Source organism: Cibotium barometz, chromosome 39 (assembly GCF_041138505.1).
Source record: "Cibotium barometz isolate CiBa-2024 chromosome 39, ASM4113850v1, whole genome shotgun sequence".
In the NCBI taxonomy this organism is placed as follows: Eukaryota; Viridiplantae; Streptophyta; class Polypodiopsida; order Cyatheales; family Cibotiaceae; genus Cibotium; species Cibotium barometz.
In genome coordinates this window covers 919,679-946,172 of record NC_141084.1, presented here as the reverse complement: position 1 = coordinate 946,172, position 26,494 = coordinate 919,679, and the positions used below count along the sequence as shown (strand labels likewise).

The window sequence follows — 26,494 nt, the reverse complement described above, 5'->3', positions numbered from 1 at the left end:
TATTTTCAGTCTATTCATAGACGTATAAAAAGGTTACAATATCTTTGGCCTCAAGCCTTCCCAAAAGAGTAACAAAACTCTATTTTATGACCTACTCTTTAAAGGTGTGAGATGAATCAAATGAATGTTGGGCTTCGCCTTTTCTAGGCCCATACATGCCCATGAAGCTGGCCGATGGTCGGCCAGCTGAAAATTCCAAATATTGCTATATGTTGCTGACCTGCTCTAGAAGCGCTCCAAAACTCGCCGATAGTCCTTGTCCTTTGGACTATTTTCTGTGCTTGTCTGGCTCCGGCATGAGCCCTAATCTAGCTGTTTATCTGTTGCCTATCAAGGTTAGCCTTAGATTATGAGCCATGGACATGTGTGCACATGACATGAGGACAACTGTTTAGAAGCCGCACGGGGGGGTGGGGGGGGGGGGAATCTAGATTACTCCCTGATCACGTTTGTATTAACATTGCTTTATAGTAATAAAAAGTTATGTTTGTTCAATAAAATCCTTGGATATGACACCAGACTATATGAGGTACTATTCTTGGGCTCTATGTGTGGTTCTAGGTTTAAGTGGTACTATTCCTGGGGCCTAGGTAATGAGTCACAAGTGGTATTACTTCCGGTGCTAGATCAGGTTGGTACTATTTCCGGATGTATGCCAAGTAGAGGATCAATTGGTACAATTCCTCGATCCTTGGGTCAACTGGTATGATCCTTGGACCCTGTGGTCAAGTGGTATGATTCCTGGACCTTGTTAGACGAGCTCATGGATGGACAAGCATTGAGAACGGCCACGAGACTCCTGTGGGCTACCAACCATAGTTTGAGAGTGACCTTCCTTGTAGCATGTGTGAGCATGATGTACGATGATGCTGTTGCTTGGATGAATTGTTTATATGTTGCCCAAAAGAGTTGGGGACACATAAAACTAAGCAACCAATGGACGTGCGGGATGAATTGTTTGTTGACAAACTGTTTTGTCTTATTTGAACAGGTTTGCCCTTAGTTTTAGGTTGAAACCTTGTAGAAAACACTATGTATAATATAAGGGTGTAGCAAGGTTGGTTGCCTTGCACACTAAAGTGGTGATTCTCCTCTGAACATTCCACAACACAATGTACACTTTGATTAGACTTGAATGTAAGCATAGCACAATGACAAGAATACTATAAACAATACCTGCATTACTTACGAGAAACTGTTACATGCCCTATACATGAGGAGAGAGCTCTCATATCACCCTAATACATCCCTCATGGGCCGTTGTGAGTGAGATGGTGCTCAAGGTGGTAAAACTGAGCTGGCGCGAGAAGGTCTTGTGATGATGGGAGATGATGGCCCGGATCCTCCTATGTGGCGTGGCCGTGGGTGAGGGCCATGGGGTTTGGGGCGTTGAGCTCTGCATAACTCAGTGGCTCTGTCGAGTGTCACACCTCTCGTCCGAGCTCCGAGCCTGTGGTCCAGGTATGATGGGTGGATCGGCCCTTGCTGGTATGGAAGAAGTCGGTGAGAGCTCTCTGTGTTGGTCCTCGAGCAAGTAGAGCTGATCTGGATCTCACTAAGGACTTCTTGTGTCTACGGAGCTCTAGAAGAAAAAGTCCCAAGCATCTCTGATCTGAGAAGTCCATGATCCTCGAAAGTAGTGCGAACCCAGCACGGAAGAGGCAGTGGAACCTCTCCCAAATCTCATAGTATACAGGACATCGGCATATGTAACGATCCTCTGTCTCAGGCTCTATGTGACAGAGCTGGCATATCCTGTCCTCCGGTGCGGCCGCCCTGGGCCCATATCTGGCAGTCTCCACTCTCAGCTGGTGGGACGAGGTGTGGATTTGGCCAATTGCACATCTCACCCCAAAAGATAGGTGTGTGTCCATGTAGTGTGGGCGGATGATGAAACCATCCTTTGTCAGGCATCGGAGGTGATCTCTGTAGAAGGCCATCTTTGTCCCCAGTGGATGACTAGGTGAACTCCATGTCCTCTGAGTATCCAATCTAACAATGTCCTTCTTGATAACCCTGTTTTGTGCGGCTGAGAGCAAATGACGGGGCCTCTATGCTGTATTGGAACGGGGGGAGTGCCTCCATCTGCATACCGTGCATGCCAAACCAAGTGCCTACATGTGCATACCAGCACTCTGTATCTCCCTCAACTGTTAGCTATCTTGAGGACTCCAGGGCTAGCCGGGGGTATCTATCTAGTGGAAGCTCCCATAGCCTATGCCAGTATGTCACTGTTTGGAATAGAGCCTCTGTCACTACCGGTGCAGCCCCCATCTTTGCCCGCACAATCTCATGTGGCACTGATGGCTTACTCCTAATCATGCGCAAGATCATCACCACTAGGGGCCTCTCCATCGGCTTCCACCCATCATATACCTCCTCTGTATCTGTCTCGGCCGGCTCTCTCCTCTGTCTCCTCCTGTGGTATAAGTTGGGACCCCAGATGGGGGTACCGTATAGTAGTGCAGGTGTAACTAGAGTATCAAATAGCCAAAGCTTCGTCCTCGGCTCCTGAAATTGTATCTGTGAGCGTTGCCTCTCTAGCGAGCCAAGGGCTGCATATCCCCTCATCAATCTAGCTTCGGCCGCCTTCAGCATCGAGAACTGAGGTCCAACAATAGTGATCCCAAGGTATACATATGAGGTAACATACTCCACAGGCTCTCCACTGTATGTAAACTATATTGCAGATCTACTTATCCAGTGTGAGGAGGTGTTAAAGATCATGACCTTGGTCTTTCCAAGGTTTCACAGTGAGGTCTCGGTCCTCGCAAAAGGCTCGTAATGCATCCAAATGCCTCTGCAGCCCCTCTGGTGAATCAGAAATAGAACAATATCATCTGCATACAAGAGGATTGGTATCAAGACTCCTGCTAAATGTGCTCCTGGTCCTCCCTGTCTATCTATGTAATCCGAGATCTCGTCAGTGTACACAGACCAAATAGAGTAGGAGACAAGGGGCAGGCTTGCTTCACCCTGATAGTGCTGTGTATGGTCTCTGAGTCACCTCCTGGAGCCCGTACTCTGCCCGAGAGAGAGAGAGAGAGAGAGAGATTAAGCGTCTACTAAAGACCCAATGGGCCTATGAGACTAAAGTGATACAATAATATCCATGGCATATCTCATCATGGAATGGAAAATAAAACAGAAACAAAACATAAACATATCTATCTCACTTGGGTGATACAAAACTGTCCATGGAAGCTCATCATGGAATGCTAGGAACATAGAAACATGAGAGCAGCATCAGCCCCCAATAGATGGTATACCACTCTCCAAAATATCAAGCATGGGGCTAATGAGTATGGTCGAGAGATCTCCCTGAGCGATGTCACGTGGAAAGGTAGCTCAATGGCGGTGGAGCATGTCCTCGATCTGAAGCTGATGAGGGGATCGTGGATAACGGTTGGGGGGCCGGGGCCCGGGGGGCTTCGGGCACGCTAGAATGCGGAGGCCCCGTCCAAGGTAACTCCTCTCGGGCGAGGTGGGTCCACAAGATCCACCGTATCGGTGTTCTCCATGTCCTGGGTCTGGAAGAAATTGGTGATGGTTGGCTGGTGAGGGAGGGGGCGGGGTGGCTGGGGCCGAAGCTCTCTCAAGAAAGTGTCCTTGTGTCTGTGGAGCTCAAGCAGGAAGGGCCTAGGCAACGCTGGTCCGGGAAGTCAATGATCGTGGAGAGTGGACCAAATCCCTCATGAAACAGACAGTGAAACCTCCCGCGGATCTCGTAGTATTGGGTCTCGAATGGCCTCTATAGGGCCCCCACCATGAATGGTGTATTTGCTTTATTAGAATGATGTACAAATAACACAAATCAAGTTTGCTTCTTGACCTGCACTCTTCACGTTGTTTGAGAGCTCCCCTTGGCTGTCCTAGCCCTTGGAACACACAACCCCTTGTGAATAATGAGATGCTTGACTAAATTCTTACCTAAGCTAGTTATAGCTCCTAAAGGTGCTGGTTGGCTGGCCCAAACAGGGGTCGGCTTGTTCTGAAATATCCCACGACTTGGGAAAATCCCTTTATTCAGCGCTTTTCACACCTTTGCTTTGCTGGCCCTTTGTGCATGCTGTCCAGGCCACATCTAGGTCTGTGCATGGCTGCTGGGCAGCCCATAAGCCCTGGCCACCTGGCTGGGCTGGCCTCTAGGCGGCCTCTAGGCATGTGGGCTGGCTGGGCCAAGCCCTAATGGGCCGGCCGACAGCTTGCCAAGCCTTTCCATGGGCTGGCTGACAGGGCCACAGCCTGCGAAGGCTGGTGGGCAAGGCCATGGGCCATCTTGGCCCCTTTGGGTGGGCTAAGGCCTACCCCATGCCCAAGTTCAAGCGATTCAATCCCTTTTCTGGGGTAGCCCTAAAGGTTGGCCCGCTTCTACATGCAACCTACATGCTTCCTATACAAATGCCTGGTGTCCGACTGCAAACCAAACATTCAGAACACCTGACATCATTCCAAAGGGAGACTCACAGTACGGACTGGCACTGCTTCAGTGGCATCCAAGTGCAGGATGCACATGACACATTCTCCTCTACTTGCATCGCAACTGGCCTCAGCTGCATGACACATGCCTCTTGATAAGCTCTCAACAACAGGGCGAGACTCGACACATTCTCCTCTATTAGAGCCTAGATTGCTCTCATTAGGGTTTGTGAGAAAGAGGGAAGAAGAAGCTGCAAAGGAGCAAGACGTTGTGTGGAGAGAAGCTGGATTCTGTGGAGCACATCAAATCAATTAGATCTGAGATCTTGGCCCTATTGGTGAGTGGTACTATCTCTCCTTTGTGGATTGCAGGTGATTTGAAGAAGATTGGAGACAAGGTGGCTGCCCATGCAAGGAAAAATTGGAAATTTGAAGCTCTCCATGGAAGCTGTGAAGATGCAAATGTGATGGTATGGCAGTGGGAGCTTGATGTTGGGATGCATTTATGGCTACTGTAGACTAGCACAGAACTGAAATAGAGTCCCTGTGCTGAGATTGACTTCATCTTAGCTAAGTATACCTACTAATTAGCTTGACCAAGCATAATATAGGGTAGCGAGGAGCTGGATGTGTGCACAACAATGCAAACTTGCAAATGCAGTACAGTGAAGTGTTTTTTGACTGGTTTTTGATCACTACAAGTGGTGGTGACTTTGCACATGTGTATGGCATTCAATAAAGTGATAAGTGACGTGTGGAGCTCGTATATGATGATTGGAAGCTTGGAGGTACTGCAAATCAGTAAACAGCAAAACAGAGAATGTTACTCTTGGATAGTGTTGAGAATGGGATGTATGTGATGCAATGTTAAGTGAAGCGTATGGTATGCACGTATGATGTATGCATGTATCTACATGAGATTGAGCTTATTGTGGAAGTGGAGGACTGTTTTGAATGTATTCCTCAGAAGTTGTGAGCGGCACCAAGTGTGTTTGAGCTTGAGCAAGCAGTGGTTTTGAGCCCCGGATTTAGTGGGATGTGTGGATAACATTGGTGATCAAGCACATGTATGTATGAGTGTATGAGTTGATTGGTTGGTATATTCAGTGAATATTGTGAATAGCAAGATGAGTGATGTTCTAGATAAGATTGTTGGGGAAAAGTTTGATAGAAACAACTTTCGGATTTGGAAGTATTGCATGAAGAACTTCCTGAAAGGCAAAGAGCTTTGGAATTTGGTGTCAGTTGAGGAGACAAAGCCAAGGATTCCAGCAATTATTACAACACCAGCTCAACTTACAACACATAGGAACCGGATAGAAAGAGCATTCAAAGTGCTGCATTACTTCTTGATTTGTGTGACAGATGGAATGTTATACCATATTCAGGATTCAGACAATCCTAAGGTTGCATGGGATACGCTGGTGAAGTTGTATGATACAACTACTCAACCAAAGAAGATGCAGTTAAAGTAAAAGATACAGTGTGACACGAAACAATAGGAACATAAATGGCTGTGTAGGAGATTATAGGATGTGTAGATGCACTTGCATCTATTGGTGTCCCTATGGAAGATGATGATTTGGTTGCCATTACATTGAATGGTCTGGCAAAGACTACAAGGCATTTGAAACCTCTATCAGGGTTAGAGGTGGTGATCTCTTAGATTTTGATGAGTTGGTCTCCTTGCTCATTGTGGAGGAAATGAAACTTGGTTTAGGTACTTCATCTAGTACCAGTGGGCATGCAAGGGAGTATGCATTTTACACTTGGAGAGGTTCTAGAGGCAGGGGGAGATCTAGTTCGAGAGGACGTAGAGGTGGATGTGGTTGGCATGATAGGCCACCACAACAACAAGATTCTCAGTCATCATTTGGTGCACGTGGTGGTAGAGGTTTTTACCCTCATGCTAGAGAAAGATCTGGATCTCGTGGTAGAGGTTGTTAGCAACCACAACAACAGAATATGCATGACATTGAGTATCATTATTGTGGTAAACTTGGACATATGGCTAGAGGTTGCTACAAAAAGCAGAATGATCTTTGTGGTGATAGAGTGTAACAAAGTAACTATGTATCATCAAGCAATGAGGGACATACAGATCATCTGTTTGCTATGAAGCATGTGATGGGCACTATGATTGTCATGTGCAAGACATGCACTGATTGATCTCAGAGCTAATCCTGAAGGGCAACAAGATAAAGGACCAGATAAGAACTTGATTTTGGAGCATGTGTTGCTTGAGTAGGCAGGGACAAACTTGTGGAGGACACTGGAAGGCTGTCGGCTAGCGTTGGAAGGAGGAAAAGACTTGTCGGCTGCAACTTTTGAAGAATAGGTTGTCCAGGACGTAGGACGTGGCCGATGAGCAGTAGGCCAATCCAGTAGGACTTCCCAAGGCATATAAAAGGCACAAGTTGCACATTGCTTAGATCATTCAGTCCAGCCTTGGATTGGATCATTAGACTAGGATATAGATTAGGTTTTACATCTTTTCAAGAAGGCAGTCTATCGTTGCAAGACTTGTATACCTTTTTGTACATTACGAATATACTGAATACTCAGCTCTCTGTCTCTCTCTCTCTCTCTCTCTCTCTCTCTCTCTCTCTCTCTCTCTTTGTCTCTGTCTCTTTCTCTCTCTGTCTCTCTTTTGCATGCGTTTTACATCAGCATGTTCCAAGATGGTGTTTAGGGTTGAAAGAAGACTCCCAGAGCTTCCGCATGTGACATTGGTATCAAAGCTTCAGGCTGGTTCTGAGATATTGTTGCTGCCCATGTCCCACCCACCCTTACTGCATCGCGCATGGATGAAACCATCGCTCGTGTCTTGATCTTGTGGTGGTGTGGGAACCAGGCAACATTGTTTTAGCATTAGGTTTAGCAAGGCTAAACACCGATTTAGTCTCAGATGAAGGTGTGTAAGTCCAAGGTACACGAAAGTGCACACACCCTTACTGCATCGCGCATGGATGAAACCATCGCTCGTGTCTTGATCTTGTGGTGGTTTGGGAACCAGGCAACATTGTTTTAGCATTAGGTTTAGCAAGGCTAAACGATTTAGTCTCAGATGAAGGTGTGTAGGTCCAAGGTACAGGAAAGTGCACAGGTACGAGGCCAAAGGAAAGGAACACAAGACATGGAAGACATTCCCAAGAGGTTGATTAGTGGTATTCCACAAGACCCAAGGGGAATAACAGTCCTAGGAGTCGGGTGCCACTTGGGGCACACCAGGAAAGGCTTTCAGGCAACGGTTCCAAGGGAGGACGATCCTCCAAGGGGTGGAGTGAAAGTGTTAAACTCAATACTCAGGAAAAGAAGATCAGATAAAGTGTTTAAGGACTGGGCAGGAATGGAAAGGGGATAGGATGGAAGAGATGCATAGATCTTCATCAGAGTTTGTGGATGTGGAGACCGGGCGGGGTTTTTAGTGAAAAGTTTGCTAGGAAGGGAAGGATGATAGAGGGACTCCAGGAATAGACAATGGGATGATGACCGTCATCCAAGAACACAGATTTGAATCCCGTCATCAAGTTTAACAGAGGTGGGATGTCATGTGCAAGACATGCACTGGCTGATCTCAGAGCTAATCTTGAAGGAGGGCAACAAGATAAAGAACTAGATAAGAACTTGGTTTTTGAGCGTGTGTTGCTTGAGTAGGCAGGGAAAGACTTGTGGAGGACACTGGAAGGCTGTCAGCCAGCGCTGGAAGGAGGAAAAGACCTGTCGGCTGCAGCTTTTGAAGAATAGGTTGTTTAGGACCTGGCCGACCATTAGTCGGCCAGTCCACTAGGACTTCCCAAGGCCTATAAAAGGCACAAGTTGCTCATTGTTTAGATCATTTAGTCCAACCTTGGATTGGATCACTAGACTAGGATTTAGATTAGGTTTTACATCTTTTCAAGAAGGCAACCGAAGGTAGCCATAGGCAAGACTTGTACACCTTTTTGTACATTATGAATACACTGAACACTCAGCTTTTTCTCTCTCTCTCTCTCCTCTCTTCTGCATGCGTTTCGCATCAGCATGTTCCAAGATGGTGTTTAGGGCTGAAAGAGGACTCCCAGAGCTTCCACATGTGAGAGGTCTTAGCGTTGGCTGACAGTAGGTCGGCCAATCCATGAAGGCAATTCAGCCCTATAAAAGGGGCACACTTGCTCAATGATAGGCATTTAATCCTTCTTGGATTGAGTCATAGACTAGGCATAGATTAGGGTGTCTACCTTTTCAAGAAAACAGCCTATGGTTGTAACGATTGTACATTCTTTTTGTACCATATGAATATACTGAATAATCAACTAGCTCTTCTCTCTCTTCTCTCTCTCTCTCTCTCGTCCCTGATCTGTCCCATAGGTCGGATTCGGCCTCCCGTGGACGTTAATATAACTCTCTCTCTCTCTCTCTCTCTCTCTCTCTCTCTCTTCCCCATTATGGTACTGGTTGGAGCTAGACAGATCTGCATTGCATTCTTGTATACCCTACGCATATAGGTTGCATACTGAGCCTCTAGCAGTAGTGCTCCATCCATCACACCCCCCCACTAGGTCAGTACTTTCATACTTTATTTCATGTTCATTTTGTCCTTTTTTCTGGACATCCAGAAGACATTGACAGTTGTACATTGATTTGTCTCATAGGTCGAGTTCGGACTCTAGTAGACGTTAATACAGCTTTCTTTCTTTCTTTCTTTCTCTCTCTCTCTGCGTTTTGCATCAAGCATGTTCCAGGATGGTGTTTAGGGCTGAAAAAAGACTCCCAGAGCTTCCGTATGTGCCAATACCTTCACACTTTTTTTTTGGTTTTTTGGCTGAATCTTCACACTTGAAGAAGGCTCTGATACCAATGTAACATGCAGAAGCTCTGGGAGTCTTCTTTCAGTCCTAAACACCATCCTGGAACATGCTTGATGCAAAACGCATAGAGATATATTTATAATGTACAAAAAGGTGTACAAGTCTTGCAGCCATAGGTTGCCTTCTTGAAAGGGTGTAAAACCTAATCTAAATCCTAGTCTAGTGATCCAATCCAAGGCTGGACCGAATGATCTAAAGAATGAGTAACTTGTGTCTTTTATAGGCCTTGGGAAGTGTCACCATTTGGCCACCTAAATGGTCCTCTCCAATTTCTCGTGCCCATATATGGCCAGTGTGTGGATCCGTGTTTGTTCTTCGTGCCCATCAGTGGCTAGTGTGTGGATCCGAGTGCCCGGGATGCCAGTTCCATGCTTACTGATGTGCCATATTCGTGCCCAGAAATGCCAGTGTCGTACATGTTTCATGACCGGGAGATTTGTTCATAACAAGTGTACATGCACACATGTTTGCATGCCTGAAATTGTTTTTGCATGAACTGTTTTCGTGTGTTTGCATGTCATGAATGTCCAATTCACGGGCCTCTGACGCCTACCCGTGAACCATGCGAGTGCTCTGTATTCTGACATGTTTTGTGGTGTGTGAACAGGTGGTAAGTGCACTCAAAAACCTTTATTTTAATTGATTTAAATGCTTTGTAATGCTTATAACCTTGCAGGTTCACACTCATCAAAAATTGAGTGGACATTTTTAATTTGTGCCTGGGGTTCAACCTCGTGGGCACCCTTGTGGCCACTTAATGTGGGTGGCCCAAATTAATTGGCCACCTACCTTTGCATGAGTCGTGAGCTTCTCTCCCTCGAAGCAAATCTTCATCTCTTTGCACACCACTCTCTTCATCATTTTGCTCATAGAAGGAGCTACACTGACCTGATTTCAATTCCATCTGGGCCATCATGTTCCTCTTTTTGAGAGCACCCCTGTCCATACCTAAATTGCTGCCAGGCCCGAGCTGAATTTCGTTTTTGCTCATGGAGGGCTGTGTTTTCGTCAGAATTCGATTTCTGAGCACACGGTTGTGTTCGCCTCGGCCTATTTCATCTACTTGGTGAGTCAATTCTGAATTTCTGGCAAGATTTCTACTAGGTGCTCGTGGGTACCCGTGGGCAGTGCCCGACCAGCTGACGTATTCTACGCGTTTCGACTTCATCAACAACTCTGCTGCTGCTTGGTTTTGTGCCCGGGAGTGTCCTCCGGTGTGAGAACTTCATTTTCAGCCTTCCGTTCACCGTGAGGTTGCAACCCAGGCGCTAGTACGGGCATGCCAGTGTCGTGCGTGGACCTGGAATACCAGGTCCGTGGTTGCTTCAATTCCCAACACACTCTAGGCTAGCACATCGCCTATAGAGAAATGCTCTTTGTAGTCCAACACTCAAGAAAGGAGATGAATATGACGATTTGGCTACCCACGTATATATATGTACCAATGCTCGTAGTGGGGTAGTAGTATTGCTGTAGGCCACCTGTACCCGACTGCAACATCCCTGCCGCCATGTCTTCTCACTGCCACGTGTCACTTGCATTGTCTGACTTTGCGTATCGGCTGATATCTGATGTCCAGCTGTGCCTTGCATACTCGTAGGTGTGTCACACAAACCCTAATTTATTGAATGTACAACTTTCAAACCCTAATTTGCTATGCAAGCTAAAAATGGGACTGAAAATGCCGATGCGAGGGCTCAACTAATGCAAAATAGGTAAACCCTAATTTTTGGCATGTATATCCTAAAACGCAAGCCCTAATTTCAGAAACCCTAATATGCGGCCTCTAACTTTGCCTGTATGGCGGTTGCAAGGAATAATTATGTCTACGTGGTACTGGATTAAGGTATGCATGTGACACCATGGAAAAGACTAAAAGACTAAAAATTTCAAAATACTAGCTATCTATGTATCTCACCATCATAATGATCATGTGCATTGTGGATACATGTGAGAGTACAATACAAGGTAGAGCTCATTCTACTGGTCACTGGACTCCTAGATCTAGTTAGAGATAGGAGATTTGTAGCAAAATTGTTGCATGGCATATCTGGAGAGCTCGATGATGCAGTGAAGCCATCAAAAGCACCCTCACCCCGCTAGCACCAGAGTACATCTGGAGCTTTTTGCTCGATATCATTCATACCCTCCGTGGGCAATAGGGGAAGCTTCAGGGTGGTTCAGACCGCATGTGGAAGAGCCGGGAGGCCTTCTTGAGGATCTAGCGTCACGGCCCCTTTCTCATTGACAGTGGGGTGAGCCCACTTGGCACTATTGACCAGGTGGTCGGTTCCCAACATGCTCTTACGAGTTCCACCCACCAGTGGACAGCATGTAGTAGATGAACCACTTGCCATAATTAAAAGTAGATGCAAACAAGAGTGTGGCAACGAAATTTCAGGACACACTTTTGTTGGTTTGGTTAAAATTTCTGTGCAAGGGTTGGATCATAAAATTTATATCTACTGATAATGTTTGCTGGCTACAAATGCACAACCATAAAATGTTTGTTTCAAGAGGGATTCTGAAAGATGGTTACAAAGAGTAATTGTTTGTGCAATGCTTTATGTGCAGCCAGAATGTTTCTTGAGTCTTTCATTTTGAGATATGCAGGGAACGTCAGGAATGGAGGTGCTGAATCAGTTCAACAAAGAGAGAAAAAGAAGTAGGCTTCAATATGTAACATATTTACCATTTTTGCACTTTGCTAAGCACCCTCAAGCTCAATTTTGAAAAAGTCTTGTTGAATTCTATGCCTAGACACTATGAGAGCTATAAGGTTTTAAAGACGCTCTTTGTTCATTGAATACTGCATTTCTTCTAAGAAGCAGAAAATGTTCAGCTTCTCTTAATATGCAAGAAGTACATTTGGTCAATTCCCCAAATAAGGGGTAAGCTGGAAACTCTTGCTGTGATGTTGTCTATTGCCAGTTTGAAAGAGAAAGACCTAACAGAAACAATAACCACTGGCTTAAGATTGGAGGATGAATGGTGGAGGCAGCTAACCTTTTCATGATGTCAGTACTTAGACTTGCCCTTTCCTTGTATTACTGCATTCCTTTGATGTCCTTTTTTTTTTTTCAAACTGATCAGATATAAGCAAATGTTGGGAAAGAAAAATGGACATTCAAGGAATGGTTCAATACTGGGTGAAGAAGACCAGGATCATTATGCTGAAGCTTTGAATATCATAAGTGGGGCACCATCTTCTTTTGCATTTCATTCTTGATATCACTTTAAGGTCTGTATGTCAATCATATCTTGATGATAAAAAATGGTTTCGTTTGGTTCAAAGGTGGAGGAGATAGGGAGAAGCTTAAGTTAGAACATTGTAAAGCTTACTTGCGCCATTACTCATTGAGACTGACAGGCTCAAAAGATGTTCTCCTCAACCGTATTCAAGAACACCTCGAGTAAGTTCAATGTGGGAAACCATGGAGTTGGAATTTGATATAGGTCATGGGCTCATTTCTCATTGATGGTCTATGTCTATAAGTGTACAATAATTATTCTTGCAAAAAAGAATATGATGCAGGTTGGGACTAGTGAAGGCCAGTGCTTTATCTTTCAGTTTTATTTTTAAAATGCTATTAGCCTGAATATGTGTGCTATTTGGACCATTATATGTATTTATGCAGACTCAAAGATGGTGGTGGGATGTCTAGATATCCCAGATCAACGTTTACTATAAATTGTACAGGTGACATTCAAGTAACAAGTTGAATCTTCTCTCTCTCTCTCTCTCTCTCTCTCTCTCTCTCTCATTAGCACTAAATAGTTTTTCACTTACATAGTTAGATCTCATATATCACAATTTTGCACTGCTGTTTGGGTCCCATGGGCATATTTGGCCTCTATGGACATTAATTCTATCATCATCATCATCAGCTCTAGAGGAGCAGGAAGCAGCAAGGTCCACAACGACCTACATGGATGCGTGATCCTCTGGCCCCACATGCACATGGTGTCACTAATGAGTGTGCGCAATCCTTTCTAAGAGCAGACACCCATATCTTGGAGGACTCATCCCTTCACATGACAACTGATGGCGAGGGGAGATGCTATGGCCGCTTTGCATTTTATTCCAAAAGAGGATGGTATCATTGTATGACCACATATTGTTATCATGTAGCATCACATGGATACTTTAGCTTATATAGGTAGTGTCATACATTTTTTTTTTCTTTCCCATAGTTTAGTATTCATCATGGATACATTGTACTACCTTTTGGTCTCATAAACCCTTTGTGTCTTTGGAAGACGTTAATCGAGATCGGCCAATATAGAGGTATACCAGCTGAGGCCAGGATATGTCGAGTATGCCATGGGGAGCCAGAGACAGAGCTGCATTATATATGCCATTGTACTGCATACTATGAGATACGTGGTCGTTTCCACTGTTTATTCAGAGAGGGTTTTGGACCACTTTCCGGAGTCATGGGGTACCAAGACCAGAGGTGTTTGGGATTGTTCTTGCTTGAGCTGCGGAGATATAGAGATAGCCTGCTTAGGCGCACATAGAGCCAGACTCAGAGGCACATTACAGACTTCTTTAGTCCAGCCATCACTGCACCAGATGGACCACAGCAGCAGCAGGACATGGATACCGCCCACACCAGCGGTACACTGATTGATCGTGCGATTGAGCTTGGGTAGTCCAGACGCCCACGACTACGGAGGAGGGCATCCTAGCATAGACGGAGGTTGCAGCGGCGGATTCGGATTATTCTTGCGAGACATGCGGGACACCTAGTCAGGGTGCTGACTACAGAGGATATTGAGGAGATCCGCCAGCGTCCGATGCGGCACATATTATGAGATGGAGGCACCTCCATAGTGTACCCCCCTGTCCCACATGATATTGTATCCCCTCACTGTACTCCACTCACCTCCATAGCGTACCCCCCCCCCCCCCCCCTTCACTATATTCACACCCTATAAGGGTTTCTGTTTACCTTCCAGTTCCAGTTTCATTTTCTAGGTGCCAGTAGTATCATCTTTATTTTTCATTTTCTGGTTTTTTATCCAGACATTGTATCAGATCCACCATGATGATGTAACTTTTTGGTCTCATAGGTCATTATGGCCTTTTGAAGACGTTAATATAACATTTCATTTCATTTCATTTCATCCACCCACGCTACATGGACACACACCTATCCTTTGGGGTGAGATGTGCGATCGGCTAGATCCGCACCTCGTCCCACCAGCTGAGAGTGGAGAATGCCAAATATGGGCCTAGGGCGGCCGCACCAGAGGACATGATATGCCAACTTTGTCACATAGAGCCCGAGACAGAGGATCATTACATATGTCGATGCCGTGTATACTATGAGATTCGGGGGAGGTTTTGTTAGAAGTCATCTCTTGTCTTTACTGAGATACCAGGGCCTCTGTTGTGGGTGTGCCCCCCCTTGTAGGTGTTGTTCTCATTTTTCCTCACTCCCCGTATTTTTCCCCATATTTTTTTCATTTTTTTTTTGTGACTTGGGGGGTAGTCCTGTGGTGTGGACCTCTGAAGCTGGCCGACTGCATCTGTTTATGCTGAAGGTGGCCGACTATCTTGGATAGGTCACGGACCTTTTTTAGATGCTGGCCGACTGGTGATTTCTGTTGGTCGTGGGATATATGGTCCAGTTGGCTGCCTTTGGAGCTGGCCGACTGCCACTTGGGGGCCATATAAAATGGCCCCACAGCCCCTTGCCATTCTTGTCTTGTATTCGGGATCTTCTTTGTGTATATAGAGCAGAGTTACAAGCCTCTATCTCTCTCTCTCTCTCTCCATTGCTGTTTTTTCTGCACTTGCTCTTGTGTTTCCAGATTTGGTCATCATCTCCGCTGCGTATTCTGACATGGTATCAGAGCCCTAGGTTCTTGATAGTTCTTGGGATTTGTGTGAGCAAGAGGGGGACTGTTGTGTTGCTGATTGGTGGACTGTTCGGGAAGAGGAGAAGGAAGAGGACGGCGGGCTGATTTGCTGGATAGCCACTTGCAGGTGTAAGTTCTTCTTTGTTCCCACCCACCCACCCTTTTTCAGATTACATCCCCGCAATGGCAGATTTGTTAGAGATGGCTAAGAGGCATGTGAAGATCCCTACACTCCCCACGTTCCCGGTGGATCGTCAGTTGGACGGGAACAACTACGGCATATGGAAGGTTATGATGGAATCTGTTCTGGAGTCTTACGACCCTGCTAATTTCATCGTTGTTGGGGTTCCACGGCCGGAAGTAGAGGAAGCGGAGTTATCGTCAACCCGAAAGGACTGGGAGGCACAGGCACAGTTGTGGGATCGTGTCAATGCCAAGGTCCGTTCATTTATCTTCCTCAACTGCACACTGCAGGTAATCAATCGTGTAAAGCATATGACGCTGGCCAAAGGTATATGGCAGCATTTGGCTTCTCTTTACAATAGGGTATCGCCCATGAAGAGGATTTCCTTGGAAGTACAGATGCGGGTTATAAGCCCTGGAAAGTCGTCGACGATGCGGGAGCATATTAACAAGCTGCAGGCTCTTCAGCAGGAAGTTCTTCAGGCTGGGAAGGAGATATCGTCAGAGGACATGGCCATAACGTTGCTGTCGCATTTGCCCTCTCAGTACTCAGCATTTTACTTGTCTTTGATTACCAATGGCAGGCTCAACACCATCACATGGGAGGAGCTTGTGCCCATGGTCTTGGACCAGGAGGAACGATTCACGAACCCTCCTCAAGGTGGAGGTTCGGAGGCCTTACTGGCCAACGGTCGAAAGGCCGTAACACGGGCAAAGGGGAGGCTTCATCGGAGAAGTCTTCTGAGAAGAAGTCCGACGCTGACCGCGAGAAACTAAAGGCAAAGAGGACCTGTAATGATTGTGGCGAGAAAGGCCACTATTGGAGACAGTGTCCCAAGCGGAAGACCGAGAAGGGTGAAGATTCCTCAGCAGCAATCATGAAGACCCTGGCTTTTGTGCACTTGGAGGTGATGGACACCGATGCTTCATTTTCTCCAGGCAGGGAGGAGGTTGGAGGACTCGCCGCTACGGATACTCGGGAGTGGATTCTAGATAGTGGTGCTTCTAGGCACATGACTCCTTTCCGTTCAGATTTACAGGATCTCTGCAGGTATTCTGGTCACATTCTTACTCAGTTCATAGTGAGGGCAGGTTGGAGATAGTTCTCGATGGCAGAGGGGGGAAGCATTCCTCCCTGGTGTTGTATGTTCCGTCACTTGGTTTTCATCTGTTGTCAGTGCATCAGGTTTGCAAGACTGGTGTACGGGTGGAGTTTGATGAGCATTTTGTTGCTCCTCGGGACAAAGCAATAGGCCAGGTAGTGTGGGAAGGCGGAGTGGAGAATGGAGTTTACAAGCTTTCAGCACTCTCTCTCCCAGGTCCTCAGGTTTGTGATGAGTGGCAGTCTGGTAATGGCCACTTAAGTGTGGATACGCTGCAGGTGCAGGCTTTCCGGGACCAGATGGAGGATAGCTTGCCAGCAGCACTTGGCAGGAACTTTCGAGTACTGATAATGGTGGTTCTTGTGTTCGTCAGTCAGAGAAAACTGAACAGGTAGCTTATGCTCTGATGTCTCGTAGTATTCGGGACAAAGAAACTCCTGTAGATGAGCATGTTCTTTCCACGGGGATCTCTCGGAAAGCCAGGCAGGTGGTAGTTGATTACTTGCAGAAGGAGGTGGTGGTTGCACAATCTCCAGGGTTTGTGGTTCCGGATTCATAGGGGGTGGTTGACAAGTTCCAGCAGGGTTGGTGCCGTACGTACGTATGGATCCGTACAGTACCGAACAGCCGTCGGTCCTGTGTGTACCTGTAAAGTTTTGCAGAGCAAATTTCAAGTCTGCGCACTCCTTTGGAGACCTGCACAGGGCAATTTTCACGTGCACTTGGGTAAATTTCGTGCCCACGAGTCTTTTCCTCGCTCTCTCTCCCGCCCAGACTTCATCATGCCATGCAAGACTAACTCGAACTGGGCAATCCACACCAATGTCCTGAGGGTTGTTAACACCGCTTCTCAGCAAGGGTCAGGTACTCGGCTATGGGCGTGCAAGTATTGCGGGGAGCAGTACACTAGCACCATAACTCGCGTCATCAAGCACATGACAGGTATCGGGTGCACCAATCAATGTGGGCCATGTGATAAAATACCACAAGCTTTGAGGGACCAATTGATTGCGGAGAATTGTCCTGCAAACAATGGGTGGTGCAAGCAGTGCTAGAGGTGGTGAAAGTACACAAGATGCTCTCCATGATGCTTTTATTGGAGATGTTATAGGTTCAGGTACACTAGATGAGGGTGAAAGCCTTTTGGCTTCACCCCAATCCACCACAGGCAGGAAGAGGGCATGTATTGCTGATGATGAGGACCTCTTGCCACAAGATGCGAGAGGTACAGGGGAGGCATCAAAGCAATCCACTCTGCCTTCTTGTATCTCATCACAAGCTTGGGTAAAGGAGCGGCAAAGGGTGGCAGAAATGGAGATTTGTCGTACTCTTATTGAGTGTAATATATCCTTCAATGTGTTAAGGACAGACCAATGGAAAAGAATGGTGAAAGCAATTGCGCAGGTAGGGCCTACTGAGACGTGGACAGGTCTTGAGTATACGAAGATGCGTACATCCATGTTGGATGAGCAGAAGGCCTTGATAGACAAGGCGCTCACTCCTGTGAAAGCAGGTTGGCAGGAGTTCGGATGCACTATTATTTCAGATGGGTGGGCAGACATTGGCAAGAGGACATAATCAATATCCCTGTGTCATCTTGCTTGGGCACCTATTTCTTGCGTGCCATCGATGCAGGGAGAGCAGGAGACAGGATCACAGGGGAGTTCATTTATGGCCACATTCGACAGGCTATCCTTGAGGTTTGGGAGGACAATGTTGTGCAGGTGGTGACCGACAATGCCTCTAACTACAAGGCAATGGGTCAAATGGTCGAGGCAGAGTTTCCACATATAGTGTGGACTCCATGTGCTGCCCATTGTCTTGATTTACTTATGGAAGACATTGGGAAGCTTGTTTGGGTGCAGCCCATTGTTGCAGATGCTGTGAAGATCACCACCTTATTCCGCAAGAAGCGTCAGGCTCTTGCCATCTTTCGGAGCCATAGCCCTTTGGATATGGTGAGACCCTCCAAGACCAGGTTTGCCTACATATTCTTGGTCTTGGATAGGCTCTACAAGATAAGAGATTCACTATCATCAACAGTTGTGGATCCAAGGTGGCGACAGATGCATCATTCAGAGGATGAGTGTACAAAATACTTGCAGAGGCGGATCATGGATGATGATTTTTGGCGGCAGGTTCATAGCCTTTCAGTTGCACTTAAGCCCGTGTATGTCCTTCTCCGACTTACAGACATGGAGGGCTCAACTTTTGGGCTGGTCTTTCATTTGTTTATGCAGATGAAAGACCATGTTGCTCAGTGCTCCATGATGACTGCTCAACGGTAAGCAATAGTTCTAATTTCTTCCTCTTTCTTTGATTTTTATGACTTAGTTCTCGATTCTCATGACATGTCAGGACTGACATGTGTAACCTAAGACAGTATTTTCAATCTCTCATTTTCAGCCGAGGTGAGATCTTGGACATTGGGTGGACATTCATGAGCCATCCCATCCATGCGATGGTTGCCATGCTCCATCCTCTCTACAGGTCGCCAGAGCTATGGAATAATAGTGCTTTGAGCATGAAGAAGTCAGAGTATGTTGGAAGGATGTTCTCAGAGGAGGAGCAACTTCAGATCGATAGAGAGTTCACCACGTACATGAATGGTATTGGTGCTTCATTTGCGAGACCTGTGTCGTTGAGGAAGGAAGCCATGAAATTTCCTTTGACATGGTGGCACTCTTATGGAAGGGTTGGTCTTCCAAACCTTTCACGCTTTGCTCTTCGTGTTCTCTCTCAGGTAACTTGTAATTAATCTCTAAAGTATAGTCTTCGAAAGTGAAGCCTGATGTTTTAGCATTAAAAGATTTACAAATTTGCTCGCATTGCACTCATTTTTGCACAGGATTGCTCAGCTAGAGCATGTGAGCAGAACTGGAGCTCATACTCTCTTATACACACCAAGATTCGGAATCGCCTTAGTGCTTCTCAATTAGAGAAGTTGGTGTACTGCAGAGCTAACATGAGGCTCGTGTGAAGCTACCATGCTTTGGGGTCACCGAAGCAGGTATAAATTGGACTCAAGAAGAACTTAGAAGTAGAAAATTATTTCTAGTTCAATGAATATCCAATATGCAATTTGTGGCATGTTTAAACAAGTAGATCCAACACTACTCTAACTGGTAGATGAACCTAGCCCGGAGCTTGTGGATCGGCAGATTAGAGATGAGCAAGAGGAGATTTTGAGACCTTTACATAGAGAGCTTGAGAGTGTGGATCGTCGTGTGACCCGCTCACGTGCACGATCTCTCAGCATTCCTCTACGATAGGCAGCTCCAGATCCAGGCTTTGCGAGACGAGAGAGCATGCGCAGGGGAAAGCTTCCAGTTGGCACCCAGTAGAGGCGTGCAAATGAGACTGTCCAACTCATTCACACTCAGATTCCCGAGGCACATGACGAGGATGCACTGGAGCTTGTTGTTGCTGAGCTAGAGTTCGATGAAGAGGGCAATGGTATCAATGATGGAGGCATGCTCTTTTCAGAAGACTCATCATCTTCATCTGATGATGAGATTTGAGACTCTTGCGTCTAGACAACTGTAGTGTTTCATTGTTTTGCTTTTTGCACTTGTGGACCAGGACATGTGCTGTAGACATGATATTTGTACTCTCTTTTATCATCTATGACTTTCATGGTTCTTGCTTATATCACTATGACATGAGGTATTGTGTAATGGGCTTGGTAACTGATTTAAACTTTAAGTAATGAGGTTCACTCTTTATTTTAAGTATTTTGGTTGCTATGTCTACAAAATATTCAAGTTTCTAGGACTGTTTACAAATGGTACGTACTGTTTACGTACCTTAAAATTTGTTCCGTACAGAAGTACGTTCCGTACGTACTGATAGCGTGCCGTACACTACGTACCTTTCCACCTTGGGTTCCAGAAGGCCTTTGTGGTCTTCAGCAGGTTTTCAGGGCTTGGCTTTCCACCGTAACAGGTGTTGATCCTTGTGAGCAGTGTGATGCCTCTTTGACTCGGAAGCAGAATGGTTCATTGCTTTGGTTGATGGATACCAGATTGGATGGGAGCTTCCTGATGAGGCAGTTGAGCTCATGGTTGCAGATGACTCTTTGGGAGGCAGGATTGCGTATCTTGTGGTTTCTGCGGCATGCGAAGGATCATGGACTCTTTTACACAGGAGGGGGATTGATGGATGGAGTCCGACTCCACGGTTGGAGTGACTCAGATTGGGGAGGAGATCCAGACACGAGGAGATCTACTTCAGGCCCAGGAGCAGTTTTATGGAGCAGTAAGATGCAGTCATCTTTTGCCTTGTCGTTGATAGAGGCAGAGTACCGGGCTGCTTGTGATGTTGCTTGTGAGGTGGTAAGATTGCAGAGGTTGCATGGCAGGATTGGGCTTCCACTGGAGGAACCCATGGTCATCCAGAGGCACTTTGTTTGTGAACAGTTTGTTGTTGATGATATCTTGCTAGAGTTCTGTTCGACAGAGGACAGTACGGTGTGGACCTCTTCACGAAGTCGCTATCTCAAGATTTGCGCAGGCGGCACCCTAGCTCCCTGTGGTTGGTTTCACGGCCAAGAGCTGAGAGGGGGTGTTAGAAGTCATCTCCTGTCTTCACTGAGACACTAGGGCCTTTGTTGTGGGTGTGCCTGCCCTTGTAGGTGTTATTCTCATTTTTCCTCACTCCCCATATTTTTTCCCATATTTTTTTCATTTTTTTTTGTGGCTTGGGGGGCAGTTTTGTGGTGGCAAGTGGACCTCTGATGCTGGCCGACTGCATCTGTTTATGCTGGAGGTGGCCGACTGTCTTGGACAGGTCGTGGACCTTTTTCAGATGCTGGCCGACTTGGGATATCTGGCCGACTGGTGATTTCTATTGGTCGTGGAATATATGGTCCAGTCAGTTGCCTTTGGAGCTGGCCAACTGCCACTTGGGGGCCATATAAAATGGCCCCATAGCCCCTTGCCATTCTTGTCTTGTATTCGGGATCTTCTTTGTGTATATAGAGCAGAGTTACACGCCTCTATCTCTCTCTCTCTCTCTCTCCATTGCTGTTTTTTCTGCACTTGCTCTTGTGTTTCCAGATTTGGTCATCATCTCCGCTGCGTATTCTGACAGGTTCCACTACCTCTTCCGAGCTGGGTTTAGATCACTTTCCAAGATCACGGACTTCCCGGATCAGAGATGCCTGGGACTTTTTCTTCTAGAGCTCCGTAGACATAGGGAGTCCTTAGTGAGATCCAGATCAGTTGTACTTGCTTGAGGACTAGCACTGAGAGCTTTCACCGACTTCTTCCATGCCAACACTCCAAGGGCCGATGCACCCATCATACCCAGACCACAGGCTAGTGCAGGAGCTCGGCCGAGAGGCGTGACACTCGACAGAGCCATTGAGTTATGCAGAGCTCGAAGCCCCAGACCCCATGGCCCTCACCCATGGCCATGCCACCACAGGAGGATCTGGGCCATCATCTCCCATCATCGCAGGACCTTCTCGTGCCAGCTCGGTTTTACCACCTTGAGCACCATGTCACAGCGGCCCATGAGGGATGTGTTAGGGTGATATGAGAGCTCTCTGCTCATGTACCTAGATCAGATTTTATAATTCTAGATTTTTGTTATCTTTCTTTATTACTATTTTGTACCTAGGATGATGTACCTCATGGATATGATGTAACCTTTTGGTCTCATAGGTCATTTTGGCCTTTTGAAGACGTTATTACAACTCTCTCTCTAGAGGTATACCAGCTGAGGCCAGGATATGCCGAGTATGCCATGGGGAGCCAGAGACAGAGCTGCATTATATATGCCATTGTACTGCATACTATGAGATACGTGGTCGTTTCCACTGTTTATTCAGAGAGGGTTTTGGACCACTTTCCAGAGTCATGGGGTACCAGGACCAGAGGTGTTTGGGATTGTTCTTGCTTGAGCTGCGGAGACATAGAGATAGCCTGCTTAGGCGCACAGAGAGCCAGACTCAGAGGCACATTACAGACTTCTTTAGTCCCGCCATCACTGCGCCAGATGGACCACAGCAGCAGCAGGACATGGATACCGCCCACACCAGGGGTACACTGATTGATCGTGCGATTGAGCTTGGGTGGTCCAGACGCCCACGACTACGGAGGAGGGCATCCCAGCATAGACGGAGGTTGCAGCGGCAGATTCGGATTATTCTTGCGAGGCATGCGAGACACCCAGTCAGGGTGCTGACCACAGAGGATATTGAGGAGATCCGCCAGTGTCCGATGCGGCACATATTATGAGATGGAGGTACCTCCATAGTGTACCTTCCAGTTCCAGTTTCATTTTCTAGGTGCCAGTAGTATCATCTTTATTTTTCATTTTCTGGGGTTTTTTATCCAGACATTGTATCAGATCCACCATGATGTAACTTTTGGTCTCATAGGTCATTATGGCCTTTTGAAGACGTTAATATAACATTTCATTTCATTTCATTTCTCTCTCTCTTTTCGGCCACGCCCACCGGGATCCCGACCACGGCATCCTCACCATCACCAGATCAGAGCCATTATTGCTCGGCATCGGAGGCGCCTACCTCGCTTCTACGACCTCTCCATTCTAGACAGCCCCATGGCGGAGATACTTGATCTAAGGAGAGGGCAACTCTTCAACTGATCAGCATACATGGATCTACCTGATATACATTTTCCAGTATTTTCCAGTATTTTCTACTCAGTATCATCTTGGAGTCTTGCAGTTCTGTTCTTATAACTGTGGGACAATCAGTTTATTGTACTTTTTAGTCTTGTTCTCTTTGATGAGACACCAACTTCAGATGTACTCTTAAGTTTTGGTCTCATAGGTCATTATGGCCTCTTAGAGACGTTAATATATCATTTCATTTCATTTCATCTCCACCAAAGATGCTGTACTACAGAGATCACTTCATGAGTATCACTGATGATGGATTTATAGAGAGGCCTAGATACATGGAGGGCTTTTTACCACACGGCTCCCGAGTAGCTATTGGTCAGTTTAGAGTCTCATCACATCGATTGGAGATCGAGACTGGCAGAGCAGCACGGATCCCTTGAGAGGAGAGGGTATGCAGATTGTGCAGAGAGGAGGTGGAGAGTGAGGAGCATTATGTATGCAGATGCAGAGCATATACAGCTATGAGAGAGAGATATCCCATTTTATTCAGAGAGCCACATTCCCTACGCCAGCTCTTTGAGGCAGCAGACCGGCGCATACTGGGGAGATTCATTCTAGACATACAGCGTCACAGAGAGACATCATTACAGGCTCAGACAGCTCCAGAGGGGGGACGACAGACACAGATTACTACATTTTTTCAGAGATCCACCCCACTCCTAGCCCCTACACAGCAGGGAATTACTCTCCAGAGAGCACAGACACTCAGAGCCCGCAGGAGACAGAGGACACCTGGCTTTCGGACACCACACCTATACCAGAGAGAGATGGCAGAGATCAGAGCTCAGTTTCACAGAGAGGGTGTGGAGCGACTGGCTCGCTTCAGAGCAGACCCAGGCATGCTCTTCAAGGAGCTGTGGACACCCCCTTCATTGATGTATACCATTTTATACCCCCAGTATGGTACAGGATGGAGCTAGCTAGGTTGCATATCATGATTGTATACTCCATGCATATAGCTTTGCATTCTCCTAGTAGTAGAGCTCCATCCCCTCCCCCACTCATTGTACTTATTGCACACCCAGATTCAGCTTTTTAGTTTAGTACTTTTTCATTTTGTTGGGATGACAGAGGATACTCCACACAGGTACACTGATTTGTCTCTCAGGCCGACTTCGGTCTTTTGGAAGACGTTAATAAAAGCCTGCTTTCTTTCTCTCTCTCTCTCTCTCTCTCTCTGCGTCTGTACCTATTGCGCATCCACTCGCCATCGCTGCTTGCCCCGCCGCCTCCACCCGTATGACCATAACTCCGTACTATGCACTGCTACGTGTCCGTACTATGCACTGCTACGTGTCCGTACCTGCTGCGCACTTCTACACATCCGTACCTGTTGCGCGTACCTGCTGCGCACCCACCCGCCCCGCCATCGCTGTTTGCCACGCGCCCGTATCTTCGTACTTGTTGCGCACCCACCCGCCATTGCTACCTGTCCCGCCTCCTCAATCCCAATAATGTAGAATGTCCCTACCTCAGACTAATGGTTGAACCCTCAACCAGAAGCCACTCCTGCCCTTACCCCATCGCACATCGGGCCGGCTCCCATCTTCTCTCGTGTCCTTGACCACAGCTGGAGCTGGGTGATTGTGACAATGGTGCTCCCTCTTGAAGACAGAGTGAACAAGATCGAAGAACAGGCTCAGAAGGCCCTCTTAAGACCAAAAGAAGCTGATAGAGAGGACATTGAACCAGCATCAAAAGGAGATTCATGCTGTTAGGACTGAGATCTAGGGAAAAGACAACCGGATAGAGGAAATGTACAAACAGCTGCAAGATGAGATGCGACAAGAGATGGAAGCCTGGAAGGATGCATTCTTGGCTGCATGCATGGAGAAATGTATGGAATCATGCAAGGAAGAGATGCATAAGTATGGCAAAGAGGAAGGAGAACTAGCTACACAAGAAGCCCTTGCTCTAGAGATTGCCCAGTTGCGAGACACCAATGCCAAACTTGAGGCGGAACTAGAGAAGGCTAAGAAGGCAATCACAACAAAGATTCAAGAGGCTAAATCAGGATTTCGGGAGGAGCATGCAGGCCTCCAAAAAGACATGGAAGCAACCAAAGAAGAGGTTGGAGAAACCTCCAAATGGGTTGAGGTTGTGAAAAAGAAAAAAACAGTCCACACCCCAAATGCCACATCCATCATGATGGCCACACTTGAGGAAGAGAAGCGTCTCCAATCTAGGGCTCTACATGTGTGAGTAATAGGCTTGCAAGCGGGCAACTTAATGAGGGAGAGGCCTCTCCTCCTCAAGTTCAAAGATACGGAGTCTCGTTTGGCTTTTTTGAAGAAGAGGGCCACCCTCCAAACGACCAAAATATACCTTGGAGATGACCTCATCCCCCTCTAGGTGGAACATAGGAAAACCAGGATGGTTCAGGTTATGGAAGCCGCAAGGCAGGAAAATGGGCCATTTATCGTGATGATTGAGTCATCATCACGGATAAACGCCCCACATGACTACAAGAAGATGGGCTGGCTGGAAGAGAAGAACACAGCTCTTGACAAGTTCATGAAGCTCATAGCTCAAGCGCAAATTGAAGATGACAAACTTGATATCACAGTGCCAGGAAGAGGATGATCATGTGCATGGGTCCCAGCCAGTTGTAAAGTCTGGTGAGCAACAAAAAAAACTAGGAGCGTGGGTCAGTTTTGGTAGCAATGCATTCAATGCATGGCTGTGTGCAATAGGAGTGGCGGATTCAGCGTGTGTATAGGGCATTGAAGAAAGACAAAGCTTTAAATGGCACGGCCCTAGTTGCAGGAGCACAGTACTAAGCCTGGGAGGAGATGGTTCTTGCAGTCAGGGGACATGACCCTTGGCATCTTCCAGAGTTTGGGCGTAGCCCTGGGAGCCTTCGCTTCTCGAGATTGGATAGGAGGAGCACCGGCCCCAACCTTTGTCACCAGCCTGGACATTTCCCAGTATGAAATATGTCTGGTGGACTCCAGGATGTCTAAATATTTGGAAAGTACAAGCTTGGGGAATGGGGAGTTATCCTGGAATACAAAGGACCACACTCCTAAAATTTAGGAGAGTTGCTATTTTTGGCCTTACTGCAATGGAAATTTTGTTCGCATCATTACATCTCGAATTGAGCAGATACCAAGAGTTGGCAAAGTGCCTAAGACAGAATGTCTACCAGTTGGGATATTTTTAGAGATACAGTTTATGGAAGGACCCATCCCTTAGATTGGGACATGTGGCAAGAAAGTGGACCAAGGTGAGATAAGTGGCCTGACACTTGTTAGAAAGTGAATCAAAGTGCGACAAGTGGCCTCACACTTGTCACTTAAGGTATTGTGTGGCTCTCCACTTGTCATTGTAGCCTTCTCTTGCAATTTCAGCTCATGGGAGGCCCAAATCTATAAATTGGAGCCCTCTCTCTTCATTAATAGAGGCTCTCTTGTTGCA

The 26,494-nt window shown here is 46.7% G+C and overlaps 1 protein-coding gene across 5 annotated transcripts in view; it reads left to right on the top strand.

Moving 5' to 3' along the window:
* Positions 1-26,494, top strand: part of LOC147615608 (uncharacterized) — a 97,840-nt gene that overhangs the window by 25,233 nt on the left and 46,113 nt on the right. For 2 of the 5 annotated variants that reach the window (XM_086778113.1, XM_086778112.1), the window contains exons 3-7: positions 11,883-11,934; positions 12,101-12,160; positions 12,363-12,463; positions 12,565-12,682; positions 12,908-12,969. In XM_086778113.1, the coding sequence (XP_086634239.1) occupies positions 11,883-11,934; positions 12,101-12,160; positions 12,363-12,463; positions 12,565-12,682; positions 12,908-12,969 (393 nt within the window). The remainder of the gene's footprint in view (positions 1-11,882; positions 11,935-12,100; positions 12,161-12,362; positions 12,464-12,564; positions 12,683-12,907; positions 12,970-26,494) is intronic. The other 3 variants (XM_086778117.1, XM_086778116.1, XM_086778115.1) reach the window with 3 other exon arrangements.